The 23,141-nt window shown below is 43.2% G+C and overlaps 1 protein-coding gene across 2 annotated transcripts; it reads right to left on the reverse strand.

Annotated features, from left to right (window-relative positions):
- Window positions 1-96: 96 nt before the first annotated feature.
- On the reverse strand, window positions 97-21,067 carry CRYM (crystallin mu). Of its 2 annotated transcripts, none has more exons than XM_059037035.2 (8): window positions 20,591-21,067; window positions 19,930-20,083; window positions 17,979-18,041; window positions 14,759-14,860; window positions 7,154-7,337; window positions 3,318-3,439; window positions 2,529-2,613; window positions 97-435 (listed from the first exon to the last, which is right to left on the reverse strand). In XM_059037035.2, exons 1-8 carry the CDS (start codon window positions 20,758-20,760, stop codon window positions 371-373), a joined length of 945 nt encoding a protein of 314 aa, XP_058893018.1. In that variant the 5' UTR covers window positions 20,761-21,067; the 3' UTR covers window positions 97-370. The 2 variants fall into 2 exon arrangements, with proteins under 2 accessions (XP_058893018.1, XP_066868817.1); XM_067012716.1 differs by lacking the exon at window positions 97-435 and adding an exon at window positions 2,369-2,406 and having other exon boundaries at window positions 2,484-2,613; window positions 20,591-20,849.
- Window positions 21,068-23,141: the final 2,074 nt, after the last annotated feature.

Raw genomic sequence — 23,141 nt, forward strand, 5'->3', positions numbered from 1 at the left:
AACTATAGCCATTGGAGCTCCTGCAGGGAGTGAACGGGAGCACTTGATCCCCTCACTTTCCTTGTTGTGAGGGACAGAAGTTACCAAAGCAAGAACTGCAGAATTGGAAAAAGCTTTATTTCAAGGAATTAGAAAAGGTAGTGAAATACAGGGGAAAGGGAGTGCTAGTATAATCTGGCATAACAGAGAATGGCCACTTAGTTTTGCTTTCTAACTACAAACACAAAAGGGGATCTCATTATTTAAGGTAAGACAGGATAAGCACAAAACTATAGATCACTGGGCTCCCTCATTTAATCTAGAGATTATGAGACAACTAGTTTAATACGCCTTGAGCTGTAGCATCCATTCAACACAAAGTTCCTTCGTTTTATTTACCAGATGACCAGGAATCGTACACAAGTTTGGCTGCAACCATGTCTTCCACCGCCATTCCTGGAATGGACAGAAATTTGGTTCACCTTTTGTCAGAACAACTTTTCCTCAAACAGCCCAGGTCCCAGAACTGGCAGTCCCCTGATACAGTGTCCATCAGGGTAACAAGGACTGACGCCCAGAGGTGAGTTCAGGCTTGAATTATTGGCAAAGGGCAAAACACGGCAAGCAATGCCCACCAAAGAAATTTTACGTATACTTCCGAGGTTAGTTCAGGGGTCAGAAAACTTTCTGTAAAGGGCCAGATGGTAAATATTTCAGGCTTTGCAGGCCAATTACTTGCAATTACTCAACTCTGCCGTTGTAGTGCAAGGGCAGCCACAGACAATAGGGAAACAGATGAGCCTGACTGTGTTCCAAGAAAAGTTTCTTTATGGACACTCTAGTTTGAATTTCTTAAATTTTCACATGTCACGAAATATTCTTAATTTTTTCCCCAATCATTCAAAAATGTAAAAAACCATTTCACTTGTGGGCTGTACAAAAACAGGTGGTAGGTTGGGTTTAGCCTGTGGTCTGCAGTTTGTTGGACCCCCTGGTCTAATCCAAACCCTGAATCCTTCAGCAACGACCCCTTTGTCTTGTAGTTTGGGGCACATACCTTAAGCTTGAATGGACATATGTTCTTAAAGGCCAGGGGCCGGTTTTTATTAATTTTTGTAGCTACCACTGCACCCAGTATGGAGCTTGATACATAGCAGGTATTTAACATGCACCTGCTAGATGAACGGATGTGCCGATAAACCAGGCCCCAGAAGTGAAAAGTAAAAATTGCTCAGAAGTGTAGAGCAGGGCTATGCAGTGCTGTGTCTCCTGAAGGGAGCCGGCTGACCTCTGATCTGCTAGGAACAATGAGACTTTCAGACCCAACTAGACCAGTGTGATGTCTTTGAACCAGGCTCTAGATAAAGCTTATACTGTGTTTGCCTGTCTTTCTGTGCATGAGAGATTTTTAAAAAATATTTAACAGATGGCAAGGCATGGATACTGACTGATTGGCACGGATGCTGGGTGGTCAGAGTACTCTTAATAGTCTGCCAGGCATGAAAGCTTTGGTTGCTTAAACATTAAAAAATATGTAAGGTCTGTCTGGTGAGGCTGAGGGGCTCAGGGCAGCAAATATTTACCAACCCTTCTGAGAGTATTTCAATATTTTAGGTGTAGGAGCTGAATATTAGCTCTGTTACCATGTGTGTCCATTTCCTTAAATCTGGTGGGATGGGAGAGCTGAGCTGAGGGGCAAGCCAGCCGCTGGAAGCTGGTTTCTTTGTTGGGCTTCTGCCTGTGCTAACTCAGGTAGTAATGGGGCTCCCCACTGAAGACCTTCTTAAATCAGCAAGCAGAAAGGTAGGGAACGAGGGGAAAAAAAGGTCTCAGGCTGTACTTCCTGTCTGGGTCTCTGTCAGGTTGGGGCTCCCTGCTATTTCTCTTAAGCTCCCTGTTTTTTTTTTTTTTGTTTTTGTTTTTCTGTTTTTTTTTTGCGGTATGCGGGCCTCTCACTGTTGTGGCCTCTCCCGTTGCGGAGCACAGGCTCCGGACGCGCAGGCTCAGCGGCCATGGCTCACGGGCTTAGTTGCTCCGCGGCATGTGGGATCTTCCCGGACCAGGGCACGAACCCGTGTCTCCTGCATCGGCAGGCGGATTCTCAACCACTGCGCCACCAGGGAAGCCCAAGCTCCCTGTTTTTAAACATCTTTTTCTCCTGCCCTCCCACCTCTGAAGGACATCTTCTTCTTAGTGTCACTGTCTTAATGCTGACACTTGCTGTGTGCACATTGTTTTATACACACATCTCACTTAATTCTCACAAAAACTCCAGGGAACAGGTGGTGAAGAAACTGTGGCTCAGAGAGGTGAGGTCACTTGCCCAAGGACGCGTGTCCAGGGAGTGGCAGAGAAGAGAATCCAACCCAGGACTGCCCAGTTCCAGAGTTCATGGGCTTCACCACTATGCCGACATAAATGATTGACCTGAGTGACAGATTTCACGGTGCTTCAGCTGTGGAGCCTGCTGACTCATCCCTCTTCCCACCAGTGGGTAAACCTACCTTGTGCTCTGGTTAAGTTTGTGCCTTGGGAGCAATGGCTCTTACCCAAAGACTTGAACACCGTAGTCTTCTCACAGTGGGCTGGTTTCACTCCCTTTACCACTTCTCCGAGCTCAGCAAAGATCTTGGCCTGTCAAATGAACACACACCGACCCAGGCCATGGGGCTAATGTCTGCTCAGGGCCAGCTTCTGAAGCCAGGACAGGGTGTCCCTGAACTGGATAAGGATAAACTTGATAAAAATACCTTTTGTAAACTGGATGAAGTCAGGAAGGAAGCCTCCCCCTTAAACCTTTTTTTTGGGGGGAGGGGGGCGCGGGTACCATCTGCCTCTGTGATACTGTGATTGCAGAGATACAAATCTGTAGCCAGGGGAATGTCCTGCCAGGACACTGTCAGTGAAGAAATGGGCCTGTTCTTATCTGAACACTCATTTTGGCAGCCCCCTTCTTGCCTCTAGGCCCTGATTACAAAAAAAAGGCCAGAAAGTGGCCAACCCTAGTCCTAATTTGTTGGCCACATTGGGAAAGTCTCCAGGCTGTAACAGCCTCCTATCTTGCAATGCTACTGCTTTATAGGACAGCCCAGTCCAACAGAAAAGTCCATCAAGCTGCTCTCTTCAGGCAAAGGGGACAGGAAAACACATCACCACATAATGGCCACATTATTCTGGAAGGGGATTAGAAAAGGTTGAGAGACGTTTGGGAGTTGTCATCCCACAAAGAGGTAAGGGTTACCGAGGTCTGAAGCAGGCCAGACAGAAGGGGGTGTTAATGAAACCCAGGGATCCAGGTGAGGCCAGCCAGGCAACAGCCCACCAGAAAGGAGGCTCACCCCTGACAAGAGGACATCTCCAGACTCTTTCAGGGCGGCCTCCTGGGAATCCACATACAGCACAGCCTGTGTCATGAGCTCATCATCCAGCTCTCTCCAGTCAGGTCTGCTGGCGCCGATGGCTAAGAGACAGCAAAACAGACCCTGAGCCTAGAAATGGTCACAAGGGATACCAAACACTCCAAAGAATGAAAGGGGTGGGGGAAAGGAGGTGACAGAGGACACATGGGAACAGATGTGGAATGCCTCATTTCCCCAGGCCAACTCCCTCCCAATCGACAAGACTGAATTCACTAATAAGAATGATACCCGGGCATTTTTTCCTTTCCATTTCATATCCATTCTCACTACTAAAAAAAGATTTCGAGGCAACTTAGCATTCATTTACTGTGTGCCTACTATCTGTGGGATGTTTCACACATACTATTTATAGTCCTCACAAGCACACTTCACATCTGATTCCCATTTAAAAAGTACACAAACTGAGGCTCAAAGAAGTGGTACATGCCAAGGTTACGTATCTAATAAGTGCATCTGTATCTCTGAGACAGTACATGCCTTTCATGCTTCTTCCACTTATCAGGAACAGAGACTTCCTTACAAAACCCCTAAACAGAGACATCACTTGGAGCTTATTCAGACCCAACACTCCTCTATCTTCTGTCTGTCTGCTTGTTCTTCAATCATTCCCATTCCTCACCCCCAACCACTTCTCTCTTTTTTTAAAAAAAATTGTATTTTATTTATTTATTTATCTTTGGCTGTGTTGGGTCTTCGTTTCTGTGCGAGGGCTTTCTCTAGTTGCGGCGAGTGGGGTCCATTCTTCATCGCGGTACGCGGGCCTCTCACTGTCGCAGCCTCTCTTGTTGCAGAGCACAAGCTCCAGACGTGCAGGCTCAGTAGTTGTGGCTCACGGGCCCAGTTGCTCCGTGGCATGTGGGACCTTCCCAGACCAGGGCTCGAACCCGTGTCCCCTGCATTGGCAGGTGGATTCTCCACCACTGCGCCACCAGGGAAGCCCCAACCACTTCTCTCTTAATTCACGAGAAAAGAGCCCAGTGTTAGGGTCAGAGAGAAGCCCCAATAAAGAGGAAACTGGCTGCACCCTGGCACCAAGGCTTCACATCCTCTGCAGAGCCCAGAACCATAATGATGAATCCAAGGAATCATGACTCCTGGCACTGGAACACAGGGATACGCAGAGGCTGCAACCAAATGCCTGCAGGGCCACGAAGGTAATGAAAATGAGCAGAACTGGTCAGAGGAAGTGGATTGGAAATGGTGGAGACTGAGGTACAGAGAAGAAAGCAGACCCTTCTAAAGGGGACAGCTATTGTTCAGCTCAAGCTAATTGTTGCCATGTGAGAATGCAGGGCCACTGTTAGAGAGCCTCCCCTACCCCTGCTCCTTTTTTAAAAGAGAAGCAGGAAATCCATTTGCATGTGTTAGATTCTTGATTTTCAGAACACTGTATGGTCTGAAAAAAACACATCTGCTGGCTGGATCCGGCCCATGCCAGCCAGTCTTTGGAAACTGCTATAAAGCTTTATACAAATATAAGGCAGCATTTACAAGCCTTCTCTCACTGCCATCCAGTTTTCTCTACTTGTTCCCTCTCCTGCTGTTCTCCCTCACTCTAATTTTCAAAGAGAGTGATGTGAAAATGTCCATCTTGAAAGCTGTTTGTGTGAGAAGTTCTATAGAACAGAAGCACCAACTAATGAAGCTCATAAATAAATCATAAGCTGGTGGGAGAAACCCTAGCTTCTTAAGCCACCTCTTCTGATTGCTCTTGTTCCCCCCAGTCTGGAGCACGGTGAATTCTCGAAGGGCTGCATAAGGCCACTGAGGCTGATGGAGATGGTCTGGGTAGCAAAGGGACGGGCTTGACTCGGGCTGGGCCTTGGCCTTCCTGCAGTGGGGCGAGAATGGGTGAGGGTCAAACGCTGGCTGTTGGGCTGCAGGGATAGGATGAGGGACGTGCAGGGGAGGTTGGAATTGGGCGTATCTTAAGCCAAGCTGTAAAGTAAGTAAAATCTGTTGATGGTGTTTCCCTGTTGACTGCACTTATAACATACTTAAGTATATTTAATGCCTCTGTGAATACATAAACCAATTTCATCTTTAGGCTAGGGAAAGATACAAGATGGCTTGACTCAAAATCAAGTCAGCCCTTCCTGGAGGGAGACTCAAAGTGTGAGAGGAATCCAACATGAGGGAGAGTCTCTGTTGTTGGCTTTGAAGGTGGAGCGTCCACATGAAAAGGAATGTGGACAGCCTCTAGGAGCTGAGAGCAGCCCCAAGGAAAAGGGCACCTTTGTCCTACAACACAAGGAACCTGCCATGACCCTGTGGGCTGGGAAGAAGACTCCGGGCTTTGGATAAGATTGCCGCCTGAACAACACCTTGATTTCATCCTTGTGTGAGCAGAGGACTTAGCTAACCCATGCCCAGACTCCTAACCACAGAAACTGAGATAATAAATGTGCTGTTTTAAGCTGGAAAAAAAAAAAGAAAAAGCTGAAAAAATATCAAATCAGTCTTGCTGAAGATTCAGCTCTTGTCCATTTCACCAAGAACTGGTTTCTCTTGATTCCCTAAGTCCTTCCAGAAATGGTCTTACTGTTCAAGTCTGGCTTTATGAATAGTAAGACCTACCCCCTGGACCCACATTCATAATACCAGTCCCACACAGGCTGAGACCTTCAATTTGCATGGCCCATTGTTTAATCATACCACATTTCATTTCCTTTATAGAACTTATCTTCAGCTGGAACTATCTAGCTCATCTATTCGTTTACTTGTTTGTTGTCTACCTCCCTTCTCTGGAATGTAAGCAGCGGGAAAGCAGTGGTCTTGATTGCTGGTTTACTGTGGCATCCTCAGCATCTAGAACAGTGCCTGACACATGGTAGGGAGTCAATACATATTTGTAAATGAACGCATAATCATGATTCTTGGCCCTTGCATGTGTGTGCAGACATTTTAGATTTTGAGTTCACACTATGTGCTTGTCACTAAAACATGGGGCACTGATACCATGTTTAAATTCTTGAGTCTTCAACTGCTTGCTCATCAGAATCCAGTCTTCTTATAGAAAGATAACATAGGGTATCATTTAAGATCTTGGGCTCTGAGGGTGTATTACCTCAGTTCAAATCCCAGTTTTGCCTCTAAGAACCTCTGACTTCGGGCAAGTTTCTTAATCTTTCCATGCCTTGGTTTACCTACCTGTAAAATGGGGGTCATGATAATAATAGCTCCTACTTCATATGGTTGTTGTGAGGATTCAGTAATATAGTACATACAAAGAATTTAGAACAGCACCTGCAATATTAAGTACTCAATATAGACCAGATCTTGTTATAACCCCCAGGGCCATTTGAGGATCTTCAGAGGCCCCAGGAACTCTTATGTTTAGAGTCCCAACCATCCTATCCCACATATTAAAAAGCATCCACATGTCACATTAAATGTCTTTTGTGCTGTAATTTTTAAAAATTTGTTTTTGTAATTCCAAGTGTTGTTAAAGAACAAGTGAGTCATTTGGCTTTTGTAATTTAAATTTCATGACATTTAAGAACTCAGCTATAATTGATCATTTGCTATAATGATACACTTTATAAAACTTTAATTAAATTTATTAGTTTCAGGTTTGTGATTTTTGTTTCATATTTTGGAATGAGTATCGTTTTTTTCAGGACTCAAATGTTTCTGAGGCCTTTAAAAAGCTCAAGCATTTTGCATGAGTAAAAAACAGCTCTGCAGATACAGCCCCCTTGGTCCAGCCAAGGGAGAGTCTGGCCACCCAAGGCTCATGGAGCCACTCTGCTTACCATTGATGTGAGCCCCGGGCTTCACCCATTCACCAAACAAAATGGGCTCTGTTGCCATGGTGACTGTGATGATCACATCTGCCCCTGTCACAGCCTCCTGAACCGATGAACAGACCCGTACCTCTCCTTGCACTGTGTTCGCAAACTTCTCTGCATTTTCTTTGGTGCGGTTCCATATCCTCACCTTCATTGGGGGTAACAAGAGGGACATTGGTGCCATGATTATTTGGCTGTTTATGTTTCATTAAGCCCAAGGGTGCAAGGAAAAGTTGAACCACTCTGGGGTTAGGGCTATAGTATTTAAATCATTCTGTATGGTGAATGTACATTTGTCTGGGCCAGATATTTGAAAATGACCTTTCTCTATCCCATTCCCCTTCAAGAAGGGGGGAGGTTTTTCATTTCTAGCTTGGGACACACAGCCTCAGTAGCTTAATAACTACTATATAGCTTAAAGATTAGCAGAGCAAGTTCTGGAGCTAGACAGGCTTAGAATCAATCCTTGCTCTGTCACTTACTGTTCCTGAAGTATATTTAACTTCATTCAGCCTAAGTTTTCATGTCTGCAAAATGCAAATGATAACAGGCAAAGTCAGTATCAAACTCACAGTTTATGTTTGGGAGTCTGTAAAGGAGTCATAACTGGTATGAGATTCACAAACAGGATGTGCAAGGCTGTGCTTGGAATAACTTGATCTCTGAAGGATATGTAGGGAATTAAAATTTGGAAGGGTTTTAGGAGTGAATGGTGCAGCAGAGTAGAAGGTCAAGAGTAATAGCTACAATTAGATTCCTGGGAAGCGGTGGCAGGGAGAGGGTGGGTCATTGGCATCACCAGGAGGTGGGGACTTGCTTGCTTGCTTAACAGATTTTGATGTCTGTGGTGGCAGCTGTCAGCCTTCAACTGAAAACAAGGCCTAAGGAATCTCTCATAAGGAAATATAATAAATATGGAAATAAATGTTATATCTGAGTAAGTTCATTAACTAAGGTGAAAAACAATACAATATGTCCATTTATAAGAGAATGGTTAACTATACCACCTTTCTTGATAGAAAAATATGAAATACTATACAAAAATTAAGTAATCTGGAAAAGTGATGGTGTTACAACATTCAGTGAAAATACAGTACATACAACTGTGTATATCTAACATGATTAAAACTTTAAGAGGTTAATATTCAAAATATACAAAGAAATTATAAAATTTAATATTAAAAAATAAGCAACCTTATTTAAATATGGGCAGAGGACATGAATAAATATTTTTCCAAAGAAGACATACAAATGGGCAACAGACACATGAAAAGATGCTCAACATCACTGGAACATAGGGGAGATGTAAATCAAAACCCCAATAAGATATCGCCTCCACTTCCCTCAGCATGATGACTATCGGAATACAATAACAAGTGTTGGCAAGGATGTGGAGAAAAGGGAAATTGAGTTCACTGTTGGTGGGAATGGAAATTGGTGTAGTCACTATGGAAAACAGTATGGATGTTCCTCAAAAAACTAAGACTAGAACTACCATGAGAATTGCAGGACAAGATGGCAGAGTAGAAGGACCTGAGCTCACCTGCTCTCATGAAAACACCAAAATCACTACTAACTGCTGAACAACCAACAACAAAAAAGACTGGAACCTACCAAAAACCATATGCTACTTCCAAAGACAAATAGGAAGCCATAGCAAGAAGGTAGGAGGGGTGCATTCACGATACAATCAAATCCCATACCTGCTGGATGGGTGATCCAAAACTGCAAAATAATTATACTGCAGAGATTCTCCCACAGGACTGAGAGTTCTGAGCCCCATGTCAGGCTGCCCAGTCTGGGGGTCTGGCATTGGAAGAAAGAGCCCCCAGAGAATTTGGCTGAAAGTGAGGGGATAGAAAAAGATATTCCATGCAAACGGAAATCAAAAGAAAGCTGGAGTAGCAATACACATATCAAACAAAATAACGTCCGTTACAAGAGACAAAGGACACTACACAATGATCAAGGGATCAATCCAAGAAGAAGACGTAACAATTGTAAATATATATGCACCCAACATAGGAGCACCTCAATACATAAGGCAAATGCTAACAGCCATAGAAGGGGAAATCGACAGTAACACAGTAATAGTGGGGGACTTTAACACTCCACTTACATCAATGGACAGATCATCCAGACAGAAAATCAATAAGGAAACACAAGCCTTAAATGACACGTTAGACCAGATGCACTTAATTTATATCTATAGAGCATTCCACCTGAAAGCAGCAGAATACACATTCTTCTCAAGTGCACATGGAACATTCTCAAGGACAGATCACATGCTGGGCAACAAAGCAAGTCTAGGTAAATTTAAGAAATTAAAATCATTTCAGGCATTTTTTCCGACCACAATGCTATGAGATTAGAAACCAACAAGGAAAAGAACTATAAAAAACATAAACATGTGGAGGCTAAACAATATGCTACTAAACAAACACTGGATCACTAATGAAATCAAACAGGAAATAAAAGAATACCTAGAGACAAATAAAAACAAAAACACGACGATCCAAAACCTATGGGATGCAGCAAAAGCAGTTCTAAGAGGGAAGTTTATAGCTATACAAGCCTACCTCAAGAAACAAGAAAAATCTCAAATAAACAACGTAACCTTACACCTAAAGCAACCAGAGAAAAAAGAACAAATAAAATCCAAAGTTAGTAAAAGGAAAGAAATCGTAAAGATCAAAGCAGCAGTAAATGAAATAGAGTAGAAAAAAACAATAGAAAAGATCAATGAAACTAAAAGCTGGTTCTTTGAAAAGATAAACAAAATTCATAAACCTTTAGCCAGACTCATCAAGAAAAAAAGGGAGAGGCCTCAAAGCAATAAAATTAGAAATGAAAAATGAGAAGTTACAACAGACACCACAGAAATACAAAGGATCATAAGAGATTGCTACAAGCAACTATATGCCAGTAAAATGGACAATCTAAGAGAAGTGGACAAATTTCCCAAAACTGAATCAGGAAGAAACAGAAAATATGAACAGACCAACCACAAGTCCTGAAATTGAAACCGTGATTTAAAAATCCTAACAAACAAAAAGTCCAGAACCTTATGGCTTAACAGGCAAATTCTATCAAACATTTAGAGAAGAGTTAACACCTATCCCTCTGAAAATATTCCAAAGAACTGCAGAGGAAGGAACACTACCAAACTTATTCTATGAGGCCACCATCACCTCGATATCAAAACCAGACAAAAACACCACAAAAAAAAGAAAATTACAGGCCAATATCACTAATGAACATAGATACAAAAATCCTCAACAAAATACTAGCAAACTGAATCCACCAATACATTAAGGGTCATACACCATGATCAAGTGGGATTCATTCCTGGGATGCAAGGATTTTCAATATTTGCAAATCAGTCAGTGTGATACACCACATAAACAAATTGAAGAGTGAAGACCATATGATCATCTCAATAGATGCAGAAAAATCTTTTGACAAAATTCAACACCAATTTATGATAAAAACTCTCCAGAAAGTGAGCATAGAGGGACCATAACTCAACATAATAAAGGCCATATATGACAAACCACAGCTAACATCATACTCAACAGTGAAAAGCTGAAAGCATTTCCTCTAAGATCAGGAACAAGACAAAGATGTCCACTCTCACCACCTTTATTCAACATAGTTTTGGAAGTCCTAGCCACAGCAATCAGAGAAGAAAAAGAAATAAAAGGAATCCAAATTGGAAAAGAAGAAGTAAAACTGTCACTATTTGCAGATGACAGGATACTATACATAGAAAATTCTAAGGATGCTACAAGAAAACTACTAGAGCTCATCAATGAATTTGGTAAAGTTGCAGGATACAAAATCAACACACAGAAAGCTGTTGCATTTCTATACACTAACAACTAAAGATCAGAAAGAGAAATTAAGGAAACAATCTCATTCACCACTGCAACAGAAAGAATAAAATACCTAGGAATAAACCTACATAAAGAGGTAAAAATACCTGTACTCCAAAAACTATGACACTGATGAAAGAAATCGAAGATGACACAAACAGATGGAAAGATTACCGTGTTCTTGGATTGGAAGAACCAATATTGTCAAAATGACTAACTACCCAAGGTAATCTACAAATTACCAATGGCATTTTAAACAGAACTAGAACAAAAAATTTTTAAATGTGTATGGAAACACCAAAGACCCTGAATAGCCAAAGCAATCCTGAGAAAGAAAAACAGTGCTGGCTCCCTGATTTCTGACTATACTACAAAGCTACAATAATCAAAATACCATGGTATTGGCACAAAAAGAGACACATAGATCAATGGAACAGGTTAGACAGCCCAGAAATAAATGCACAGACCTATGGTCAATTAATCTCTGACAAAGGAGGCAAGAATACACAATGGAGAAAAGACAGTCTCTTCAATAAGTGGTGCTGGGAAAACTGGGCAGCTACATGTAAAAAAATGAAATTAGAACATTCTCTAGCACCATACACAAAAATAAACTCAAAATGGATAAAGACCTAAATTTAAGACCAGATACTATAAAACTCTTGGAGGAAAACATAGGCAGAAAACTTTTTTTTGTGTGTGTGTGTGGTATGCGGGCCTCTCGCTGCTGTGGCCTCTCCCATTGTGGAGCACAGGCTCTGGACGCACAGGCTCAGTGGCCATGGCTCACGGGCCCAGCCGCTCCACGGCATGTGGGATCTTCCCGGACCGGGGCACGAACCCGTGTCCCCTGCATCGGCAGGCGGACTCTCAACCACTGTGCCACCAGGGAAGCCCCAGAAAACTTTTTGATATAAATCACAGCAATAACTTTTTGGATCCACTTCCTAGAGTAATGAAAATAAAAACAAAAATAAACAAATGGTACCTAATTAAACTTAAAAGCTTTTGCACATGAAAGTAAACCATAAACAAAATGAAAAGACAACCCACAGAATGGGAGAAAATATTTGCAAATGAAGTGACCAGCATGGGATTAATCTCCAAAATATACAAGCAGCTCATGCAGCTCAATATCAAAAAAACAAACAACCCAATTAAAAAATGGGCAGAAGAGCTAAATAGACATTTCCCCAGGAAGACATACAGATGGCCAAAAAGCACATGAAAAGATGCTCAACATCGCTAATTATTAGAGAAATGCAAATCAAAAGTACAGTGAGGTATCACCTCACACCAGTCAGAATGGCCATCATCAAAAAGTCCACAAACAACAAATGCTGGAGAGCGTGTGGAGAAAAGGGAACCCTCTTGCACTGTTGGTGGGAATGTAAATTGATAAGCCACTATGGAAAACAGTACAGAGGTTCCCGTAAAAAACTCAAAATAGAGCTACCATTTGACCCAGCAATCTACTACTGGCACATACCCTGAGAAAACCATAATTCAAAAAGAGACACGTACCACAATGTTCATTGCAGCATTGTGTCCTGGCTATTAATTTACAATAGCCAGGACATGGAAGCAACCTAAGTGTCCATCAACAGATGAATGGATAAAGAAGATGTGGCACATATATACAATGGAATATTACTTGGCAATAAAAAGAAATGAAATTGAGTTATCTGTAGTGAGGTGGATGGACCTAGAGTCTGTCATACAGAGTGAAGTAAGTCAAAAAGAGAAAAACAAATACTTTATGCTAACCCATATATATGGAATCTAAAAAAAAAAAAGGTTCTGAAGAACCTAGGGGCAGGACAGGAATAAAGACACAGACGTAGAGAATGGACTTGAGGACACGTGGAGGGGGAAGGGTAAGCTGGACAAAGTGAAAGAGCAACATTGACATATATACACTACCAAATGTAAAAGAGATAGCTAGTGGGAAGCACCTGCATAGCACAGGGAGATCAGCTCGGTGCTTTGTGACCACCTAGAGGGGTGGGGTAGGGAGGGAGGGAGGGAGACGCAAGAGGGAGGGGATATGGGGATATATGTATACGTATAGCTGATTCACTTTGTTATGCAGCAGAAACTAACACACCATTGTAAAATAAATAAATAAATAACCTCCAATAAAGATGTTACAAAAATAAATATACCCCAATAAAGATGTTAAATAAATAAGTAAGTTAAATAAATAAACCACTTGTGATTTCCAGAGGGGGGAGGGTTGGGGGATGGGTAAAAACAGGTGAAGGGGATTAACAGGTACAAACTTCCAGTTTCAAAATAATTAAGTCATGGGGATATAATGTGCAGCATGGAGAATATAGTCAATAGTACTATAATAACTTTGTATGGTGACAGATGGTAACTAGACTTATCATGGTGACCATTTCGAAATGTATATAAATATCGAATCACTATGATGTACACCTGAAATTAATAAGATATCATATGTCAATTATACTTTAATAAAAAAAGCAGAGAAAAACCATACAACTGTGTTACAAAAAGCAGACGAGAGAGATTGGAAATGTTAACTACTTGTCTTTGAAAACAGATCAAAGGGAATTTTCCTTTTGTTTTCTTCGTTACAGTCTTCATTTCTCAAAGCAGAAGTATTATTTTTATCATAAGAAATCATACCTTAAATCTGCCCCACCCCTCTCACACACATAGAAAAAAATAAAATAAAAGTAGCATCAAATGTATCAAAAGTAATAGGAAGGGCTTCCCTGGTGGCGCAGTGGTTGGGGGTCCGCCTGCCAATGCAGGGGACACGGGTTCGTGCCCCGGTCCAGGAGGATCCTGCATGCCGCGGAGCGGCTGGGCCCCTGAGCCATGGCCGCTGAGACTGTATGTCCGGAGCCTGTGCTCCGCAACGGGAGAGGCCACAACGGTGAGAGGCCCACGTACCGCAAAAATAATAATAATAATAATAAATAATAAATAAATAATAATAATAGGAAGTGTGAGCCAGCCAGAATGGGGAAAAGTAGTCTAACATCTAGGCTACAGAAGGGGCATGCTGTGGCCTCATGCTCTCTAGGCCTCATTCCCAGTTCCTGGATCCCTCAGCCTGAATACTTAAGGACCCCAGATTCTCCTAAGAGAAACAATAGAAAGGGGCCAAAAGAACACCTGAATGTATGTAATGGATATGACACAATCCTTTAAGTAACCGAGTAGGCTCTCTGTATACTTTGGCACACCCTGCAAACTGAGAAACTGGAGGAGGTGATTCAGGCCTTTCCCCCAACTCTTCATATCCAGTGGGACTTCTGGGCAAGTCATTAAAAGAATGGTCTAGGGACTTCCCTGGTGGCACAGTGGTTAATAATCCGCCTGCCAATGCAGGGGACACGGGTTCAATCCCTGGTCTGGGAAGATCCCACATACCACAGAGCAACTAAGCCTGTGCGCCACAACTGCTGAAGCCCACGCACCTAGAGCCTGTGCTCTGCAACAAGAGAAGCCACCACAATGAGAAGCCCGTGCACAACAACAAACACCCAATGTAGCCAAAAATAAATAAATTTATTAAAAAAAAAAAAAAAAAGAATGGTCTAGATGGTGGGACTCTCAACCTGACAATTTCAGCATAACCCACGTTGTAACAAAGGAGTACAGAGAAAGGTCACTGCTGCTTCCTCCCAGCTTCCTCCACAACCCTCCCTGGACCTACCTCCTTAAAGGAGAACTGCTCTGTGAGGACCTCATAATGGCTATAAGCCTGGACGCCAGCTCCAAGGATACACAGCACTTCACTGCTGGGGGGTTTCAAAAACTATTTGAGAGAAATGAGATAGAAAAGGTCAAGGGAGACTCTAGTAGCCAGGAGAAGATCAAATACAGTTTGAGAATCAGGTGAACTTCAAGACCTCTCAGGCAATCAAGGAGATGTCATTGTGTATTTCCGTTTCCACTCTGCAGAGTGGGGAGGGAGGGAAGGAGCCTTCATTGGGTACCTAACATATGCCAGTGCTTAAGCCTCATGATCTCATTTAGTCCAGACAATTGACCCTATGAGCTAGATACTTCCATTGTTATCCTCCTCTTACAGATAAAGAAATTGAGGTCCAGAGAGGTTAAGTAACTTGCTCAGGGCGCTATGACTATTGAATGGCACAGTGGGGCCCTAAAACCACATCTTTCATTCTCCAAAGCCCACATGCTTTCTGCTCTGCTACCCCATCTCAGGGGCATGATAAGCCACACCTACTTCTGAGAGCTGTTAATGGCTTCTGGAATCCATGAATCCTTGCGAGCCTAGGTTCTCAGCTATATTTGCTGTGCCCACTCTCTGTTGATCCTGACTCAGCCTCTGTCTTCCTTTGTAGAGATGGCATTTGTGGCACCTGCTAAGGGTGTATGTGTCTTTATTTGCGAGTGAGGTTCTCTGATCAACTCTCCAGTAAAGTCTTTCTGACCACCCTGATAGATTTCACCACTTCACAGCACTTGTTTGTTTACAAATTCATTTTCCTGTACTGGTATATTAGCCCCATGAAAACAGAGACAGTCTTATTTGCACAGAATTGGCACATATCTACCGTTACCTATGAGAAATAGAGCAGGGTTTCTCAGCACGACTGATATTTGGGCTGGATAATTCTTTGTTGGCAGGTGGGTGGGCTGTCTTGTGCATTATAGGATGTTTAGCAGCATCCCTGGTCTCTGTCCATTAGCACCCCCTATGTTCTCAGTTGCGACAACCAAAACTGTCACCAGACATTGCTAATTGTCTCTGGGGCAGCTGGCCGAATTGTTTTCAGTTAAGAACAACTGGCATTGAGGAATGACATCACTTGCTCCTCAAACCATCCATATGAAATAAAACCGTGTTCTGACTTTCCTCTATTTCATTTAATAAAAACTGAGCTCCTTGGGGCTGCTCTTTCTTACAACGCTAATTATTGAGATTCTGGAGTGCAACCTTAAAAATGAAAGTATTCTTAATTATTAATCACTTGCAAAAAGGAGTCTCAAATATTGACAGGTGATTAGAGATGATGTCTCCTGTAGCTGCAGAAGGAGAGTTACCATTTTGTGGTATCTCAAGGTTCAAAGAACCTTGATTTGAAAAGTTTTCAAAATGACAATATCCACAAGACTAGTAGTCTTATGCTCCTGTCCAATACGGAGAATTATGTAATTTTCCTCTAACTCAATTTTTTTTTCTGTTCTCAGTTAATATGAATCTATTCTTGGAAGTACACGTGGGCTTCAGAAATTGTTGCAGTATCCTATAAAGTAACCTTTAACCTCTGATAGAAGAATTAACCTGGTTGATCATCAGAATCAATCAGATACCATAAAAAACCGAAACACCTAGTTTCTTAGGCCCTACCCTCAGCGATTTCAATTCAGTGGTTTTGGGAATCTGAATTTAAAAAAAAATTCCCCAGATGCTGCTGCTGCTGCAGAGCCTGGGTTGGAAACTACTGACCTGGGACGAGAAGACCCACAGCTACCTGGGTTGTCTGACTACAGAAAACCCTAGACTCCATTTCCTTCTGCACAAAGTGAGGCCAGTAATACTTGCTCTGCCTTCCTCCCAGAAATCCAAAAATAAATCAAACAATGGTATGGAAATTATTTTGGAAAAGATCAAAGTCCTTTTCAAATGTAGGGCAGTATTGTTAGAGTCCCTCTGTTCCTAAGTTACCAGGGGACATACCTCAGAGTCCCTTGATCATTTCAATCTGAGCTGGGTCTGGATATAATTTTTCAAAGCCAGTTCATCAAGCTGCACACTGTAGTCTACTCCCTTCCTATATAATTACCAGATGTATCCCCACATTTCCTTTATGCTTAGGCCTCATAAACCAGCATTCCCAGACCTTTAATGTGAAAGATTCCAGCCTTTAACTGTTCCTACAGATACCCCGTCTTCTTAACCCTAGCCTCTAAAAATACTGTTCTTCTTGTAGGATGCCCTTGCACTGCTTAGAAATATCATCACCTCTATCACTTGCTTTTCCTTCTGCGTGGAGAGCTCCTCCCCTCTTCCTGTTTCACTCACTCACTTCTTTTTCGGTCTTTACTCAAATATCACCTTCTCAGTGAGGTCTTTCCTCGATAATTTAAAATATCACCCCTTCCCAATGCTCTCAATTCTGCTCTATTTTCATCCTTCTAGCTGGTGGGGGGGGTGGGCGTGTTATTTTTTAAAGCAAGTCCTAGCCTATTAGTAAACTCAAAAGGGGTTTGCTGTTGGTTAATTATTTTTTTTAGCAAATCATACTATGTATTTTACTTTTTATTTTATTTATTGTCTCACCGCCCCTCTGCATGTAACTCTTGTTTCGTGCACTACCACATCTCTGACATTCAGAACAGTGCCTGATATGTGGTAGGATCTCAGTCAATACTTGCTGAATGGATACATTTGTGTGGCTTGGATCTGTTTATCTCCCCCTCTGCTTTTGGGGAGATTACTTGTGCAGTACTTGTGCAGTACTGACTCTGGCCTATGGGGCAACCACACCGATTTGCCAGGAGCAGTGTGGCAGAGGGGAAAGAAAGCAGTCCTGGGAGTCAGAGAGGTCAAGTTTTATATTCTTGCTCTGTCACTTGTTAGCTGTGTGATCCTGATCAACTCACACAACCTCTCTGAGCCATATTCCTTATACCTGGCAAATGGAGATAATCATATCTACTTTGCAAGGTTGATGTGAAGATCAGGAATAGCACATGTGAGGTACCTGGAATCTTGGGCTCATTAAATGGTAGCCAATCATTTCGTGAATCACTGTGCTCAGCTGGCATCCCATATTTGGCATATGAAGTTCCAGTTATGTCCAAAGAAGATCAAAATGAGTTCCTCACTTCTACCTTAGACATTCAAACTTGAGACACTCAATCCCACCCACCAGCTCAGCACAGCCAGGCACTAATCTCACCTTGGTGGCGATGGCAGACACTGCAGCTGTTCTCTTTGCAGTTATGACATTTCCATCCATGACCTTGGAGGAAAGGAGAGACAGTGAACAAGGGGCACCCCTATCCACCACTTAAGCAGAGAGAAGACGCTCTAAAAGAGTTAGCCCTAGGAAGCATCATAATATTCTATACAGAGAACGTTTGGCCTGGATCCAATTCCTCCACTTATAAGAAATGCAACTTTGAAAAAATATCTTAATCTTTAAGCACCGGTTTCCTACCTGTAAAAACAAAGATAATGGCAACCATTCAGAGGGTTTTTGTGAAGATTAAATGCACTGGCATACATGAAAACATCTAGCATATGGCGAGCCCTCAAGAATTGCCCATTTGCTTTACTTGCCCTGGGATTCTCAAAACATCAAGTTAAGGAGAAACTTCAGGAATAAGAGTAAGTCACTTGACATCTGTGCAAGGGCCCTGAAACTCTATCTCAGTGGCTCTCAACTCCTCCTGCACATGTGGGGAGGTTTGTGAAGATACAGATGAGGTTGACTGAATCTGAACACTAGGGATAGGACCCAGACATCATTGTTTTTAAAAGCTCCCCAGGTGATTCTGAATTATGCCTTGCTAGTAATAACTAACATCCTTTGCACTGTTCTCTGTTTATATTAATCAACTCAACTGGTCCTCACCAAGTAGTATCAGTATTCTCATTTTATGGACAAGGAAGTGAATTGCTTGGCTACTGATCAGATTCAGGAAGAATCTCAGGCCTTGTCATTTAGTTCCAAAGCCTGAGGTGGTCCCAATTTCCTGGGGAAGCACTGTTGGTAGGTGGTATGGATGCCATTTCCATTGGATGAGCAGCGACTGGGAATAGCTAAATACTCTTTTCAGGGGAGTAATAAATGGCCAGCTTCCTTGGGGAACCAGAAATTCTGAGAAGGAGAGTCTAAGGATCCAGGGGTGGTTTGGGTAGAATTAAGGGGTCTGTCCCTGATGAGGACTCAACTGGCTGGCCTCAGAGCCAGGCTGGAGGGCACAAAGCACTTTTATTAACCAGTTGTGTGACCTCAAGCAAAGTGACTCTAATACTCTGAGCCTCAGGAACCTCAAAAGAAAGTGGGTGGGGAGGTGAGGGTGTAATAAAAACTCCCACAGAGGAGTGTTGTTAGAATTGAATGAGATCAATTTATCCTGCCTGGCACATGATAAGTGCTCAGTAAGCAGCAGTGAGAAAGGCAGTAGAGCACAGTCTTAAGACAGTATAGGCCTTGGACTTACACAGAGTAGGTCTGAAGTCCATCCATGCCACTATTAGCTATATAAATTTTGGTAAGTTTGGCATAGTTGCTCTATGACTCAGTTTTCTCATCTGCAAAATGGAGGTAATAAATTTACTTACCTCACAGAGTGGTTCTAAGTATTAAGAGAATTAACACATACAAAGTGTTTAGAACAGTGCCTGACACACACAAGGTGCTTAATAAATTTGGACTACTACTAATTTTTGATATTATCATTAAATGTTAAAACAGGTCATTGTGTACCCCTTAGAAAAAAACTCCCAGGTATTAGAGAGCACCCCTACTCTGTAACTCACGTAACTCCACATTGCAGAGATTCACTAAATAAACGTTTCCTTGGCTACTGGGTTGGTGCAAGATGTATATTTGGAGTAACCGCTATAGGACAAGAACATTACAAGAATGACGAGATTATTACTTCCACACTGTCACACACTTAAAGCAGCAGTGGGCTCTGGTGCTGGGTTATGCATCCTTAGGCAGTCCTGGAATCAGATACACAGTCACAGATAACCTTCACTATCACTGGCATCCAGTCACTCAGAGAGGGTCATGTGTGGTCACACTCAAAACTCCTCCTGGTCAACAGAGAACTAACTTCTGAGCCTAGCTCTGTGTACAGGGGCCCTGACCCACCCCTGGCCAGGGAGTTGCTCACCGCCAGAAGGGAGCCATCGCTCGGCTGGAAGAGTAGCACAGTGGCCTGATGGGAGGGGACAGTGGAGGTGGTGCTGTGGCCCTCATAGAAGGTGACCAACTTGGTGGTCAGGGCGTCCTCTGCTGCACTGTAGGCGGGCATGACCCCCAGGAAACTACAAGAAGAGAGGGAGAAGCTTCAACCCCTTCCGGTCAATGCTGAGGTATCCTATCAAGTCCCCATGTCCTTTCCTTTCTCTTTCCTGGCTCAATGCCCTACCGGCCTTCTCCCTCGCCACCCCCCACTCCATCCCTCTGTCATGCCCTTTGGCAGTATGCTCAGTATGTTCAAGAATCCGGCTCTGGGTGAGAAAAATCTCCCCAGTTCTGCCACTTCCTAGCTGCATAACCTTGGGTAATTCACTTCACCTCTCTGAGTCTCGGTTTTCCCATTAGTAAATGTTGCATCAATACCCACCTATATATGGAGTGTGTTGAATTAAACAAGGTAATTCCTGTAAAGCGCCCACTTGACACAGTGGGTTGCACAAATCAGGTGGGAGCTGTTATTAGCAGTGGTTAGGTAAAAGCCCTCCCTTCCTTCCTCCAGCTGCTTCCATTCTCACCCCTCCTCTTCCTCCTTTCCAGTTGCTCCAGCCCCTGGCCCGGCCTTCCTCACTCACCCCCTGTGCTTGGCCACGGGCACCACGGTGCGCACCGGCTGCATGACCCCTCCGTCGGGGCCGCTGGAGAAGTTGGCCAGAGCCGCCTCCAGCGGCGGGATGAGTAGGCTGGAGCTGCGGAGGTGGTCCTGCACATCTGCCGCGCTCAGGAACGCTGGTACAGAGCTCATGTCGCCGGGGGCCTTCTACGAGCTCACGGGGATCCGCGCTTCCAGCGCTGCGCCCTATGTGAGAGCGCCCAGGGCGCGCTGCCGCCTACAGGTCACCGCCCAGCTCCGGGGGCGGAGCAAAACCGGTTTCCTCCAACCCCCATCCGCAGGGGTGGGCGAGCTGGGTCCCCTCCAGACACAGGTTCCCCAAGATTGGATTGAGGCGGCGGGCTGGCAGGGAGTTAGTATTCTTGGGTCCACTTTCTCAATTCCTGTAGTTAGCTGTAGTCACATTCCTTGCAAAACATGTTAGTTTGGCGCCCTACCTTCCTCCCTCCCCCCAACTCCACTATTTGCTGTCCAGGTCCTGCTGCCTGGGAAAGAGCAGACAGAGGAGTTGGGGGCAAAAAATGATGGGCTCCCTGCTTTCTTAAATTATTGCGTGCTTTTTAGGAGCTCTTAGATGAAAGGAGATAGAAGGTTATTAAAAACGATTTCCTTTCAATTCTGTCCCCATCTGGAGTCTCTTATCCCAACCTCCCTCCCACCCCTACCCCATCCCCACCCCCAGATCCCGGGCTGTTGACCGCTTCGAGTGCACAGTATTCTCCTGGGCTAATTAATTGAACTAACCTTCACCTTTAGAAAAGGGGGAAGTTCCCAGGACAAGATATAATGGCCTTAGTCACAAATCACCAAATGCATAAGATGTCATGTCAGCAGAGGAGTTGGGATCTGCCCTTGAAGTGAGACTCCAGAACTCTACCCCTAGCCATTAGGCTACATTGGCAGAGAGGGTGTAAGAGGGCATTTCGGGCCAGGTTAAACCCAGGGGTGGAAGGAATGTTGTCTCCTCCTTGAGAACTGTGTCTTGCCAGACAGAGTTGGACTGAAACCAGGGACTGATATCTAGGAGCATCAAGACATAAAACTGGGATGCTTCTTGAAGTCAAGCAGCTAAGAAGGGTGATTCTTTGGAAGGGAATTACATAGTTAAAGAGATTAAACATTTAGATAGGAGGGTCTTGTACCAATGCAGAGGGTGAAACAAATGAGCAAGAGTGTAGCCTGGGAGACAGGTCAGGAGACTCCAGTGCTTAAGTTGTGCTCCCCTGATATTTTCACTGGGAGCTACATAGGACACTTCTTAGGAAATGGTCACATCATAATGAAAGACAGTATAGTAATTGTCAAAATATGTACCAATGAAATAATAAATCGCATGTAATGTACTTAGCACAGTGCTTGGCACAGAGTAGCCACATAATAAATGAAAACCTCTTATATCATCAAAACAGAGAAGATGTGGCAGTGGTTGGAAAAGCTTATTTCAATTACACAAATTTGTTTCTTCAGTTCACCATCCTTAGAAATGCAGGCCCAGGGCTGCTGGGATTACGGAAGTGTTTACGGCTCATTATTTGTGTTGTTATAATTATTATGATGTAACGTTTATTGGGTTTAAAAAGTGACATAGGTATAAAGAAAATAGCAGTGTGTCTCATTATTCTTGAGGGAAAAAAAGCAAAACCAAATACTTACCAACTAAAAGAGAAATTAAATAGGAAAGCCAGATGGTTTGTTGTTTGTTTGTTTCCATTGTACTTAAAAATTGAGCCCTGGTCAAGTAGAAAGCTTTTGTATTTGTTTCTAGCAAATCCTGTAGGAACAGGACTAGTCTGTAAATCACCTCAAATTGTGTTCTTTATAAAGCTTTGCGTAACATCACCCAGGCCCTCACTAAAGTAGCACTGGGAAAATTGGTCTTGATTGAATTAATTCTGTTGGGACTGGAGACCCAGGGAACTAACTGGTCCCAAGTATCCAGAGCCTTTCCAAAATGAAAGTTATACAATATGCAATATCTGGTTAGGGTCAGGAGTTGTGCAACCTGGGCAGGTAGAAGGGAATTCTTAGGTGATCACATATGCTAGGAGTCCAACTGCCAGGTTCTATTGAAGCTCTGATACCTCCTTGAGATCTCTTTTATTATTTACTTTAAATATACTGTGTTAAAATTTTTACTACTCTTTTTAGCTGCACTAGGAGCAAAATTAGCCTGCTATTGTAGTTTAATATGCTATTTCAATCATTTTGAATTTGCATCAAAACAAATGCATGATTATTCAAAAGACAGTAGGTCTGTGAGTCACCTCAAATCATCTTCCTTATACGGCTTTGGGTGAGATCACCCAGGTCCTCAGCAAAGTTTTAGCTGCCAAACATGGTGGTCTGGTTTTAGCTCAAGGGTCTGGAAAGAAGTCATCATAAAAGGGGAGGGCAGCCTTCTTCCTCCTTCCCAGCCTGGTGGTAGCAGCAGTGGTTCTGGGGAGGCTGGTTGGAATTCCAGGGGAGTAGCACAGGTCTGGTGGCCAACTGAAGAGCAATGATCTAGAATATAG

The sequence above is a fragment of the Kogia breviceps genome, chromosome 14 (genome assembly GCF_026419965.1).
Source record: "Kogia breviceps isolate mKogBre1 chromosome 14, mKogBre1 haplotype 1, whole genome shotgun sequence".
Classification (NCBI taxonomy): Eukaryota; Metazoa; Chordata; class Mammalia; order Artiodactyla; family Physeteridae; genus Kogia; species Kogia breviceps.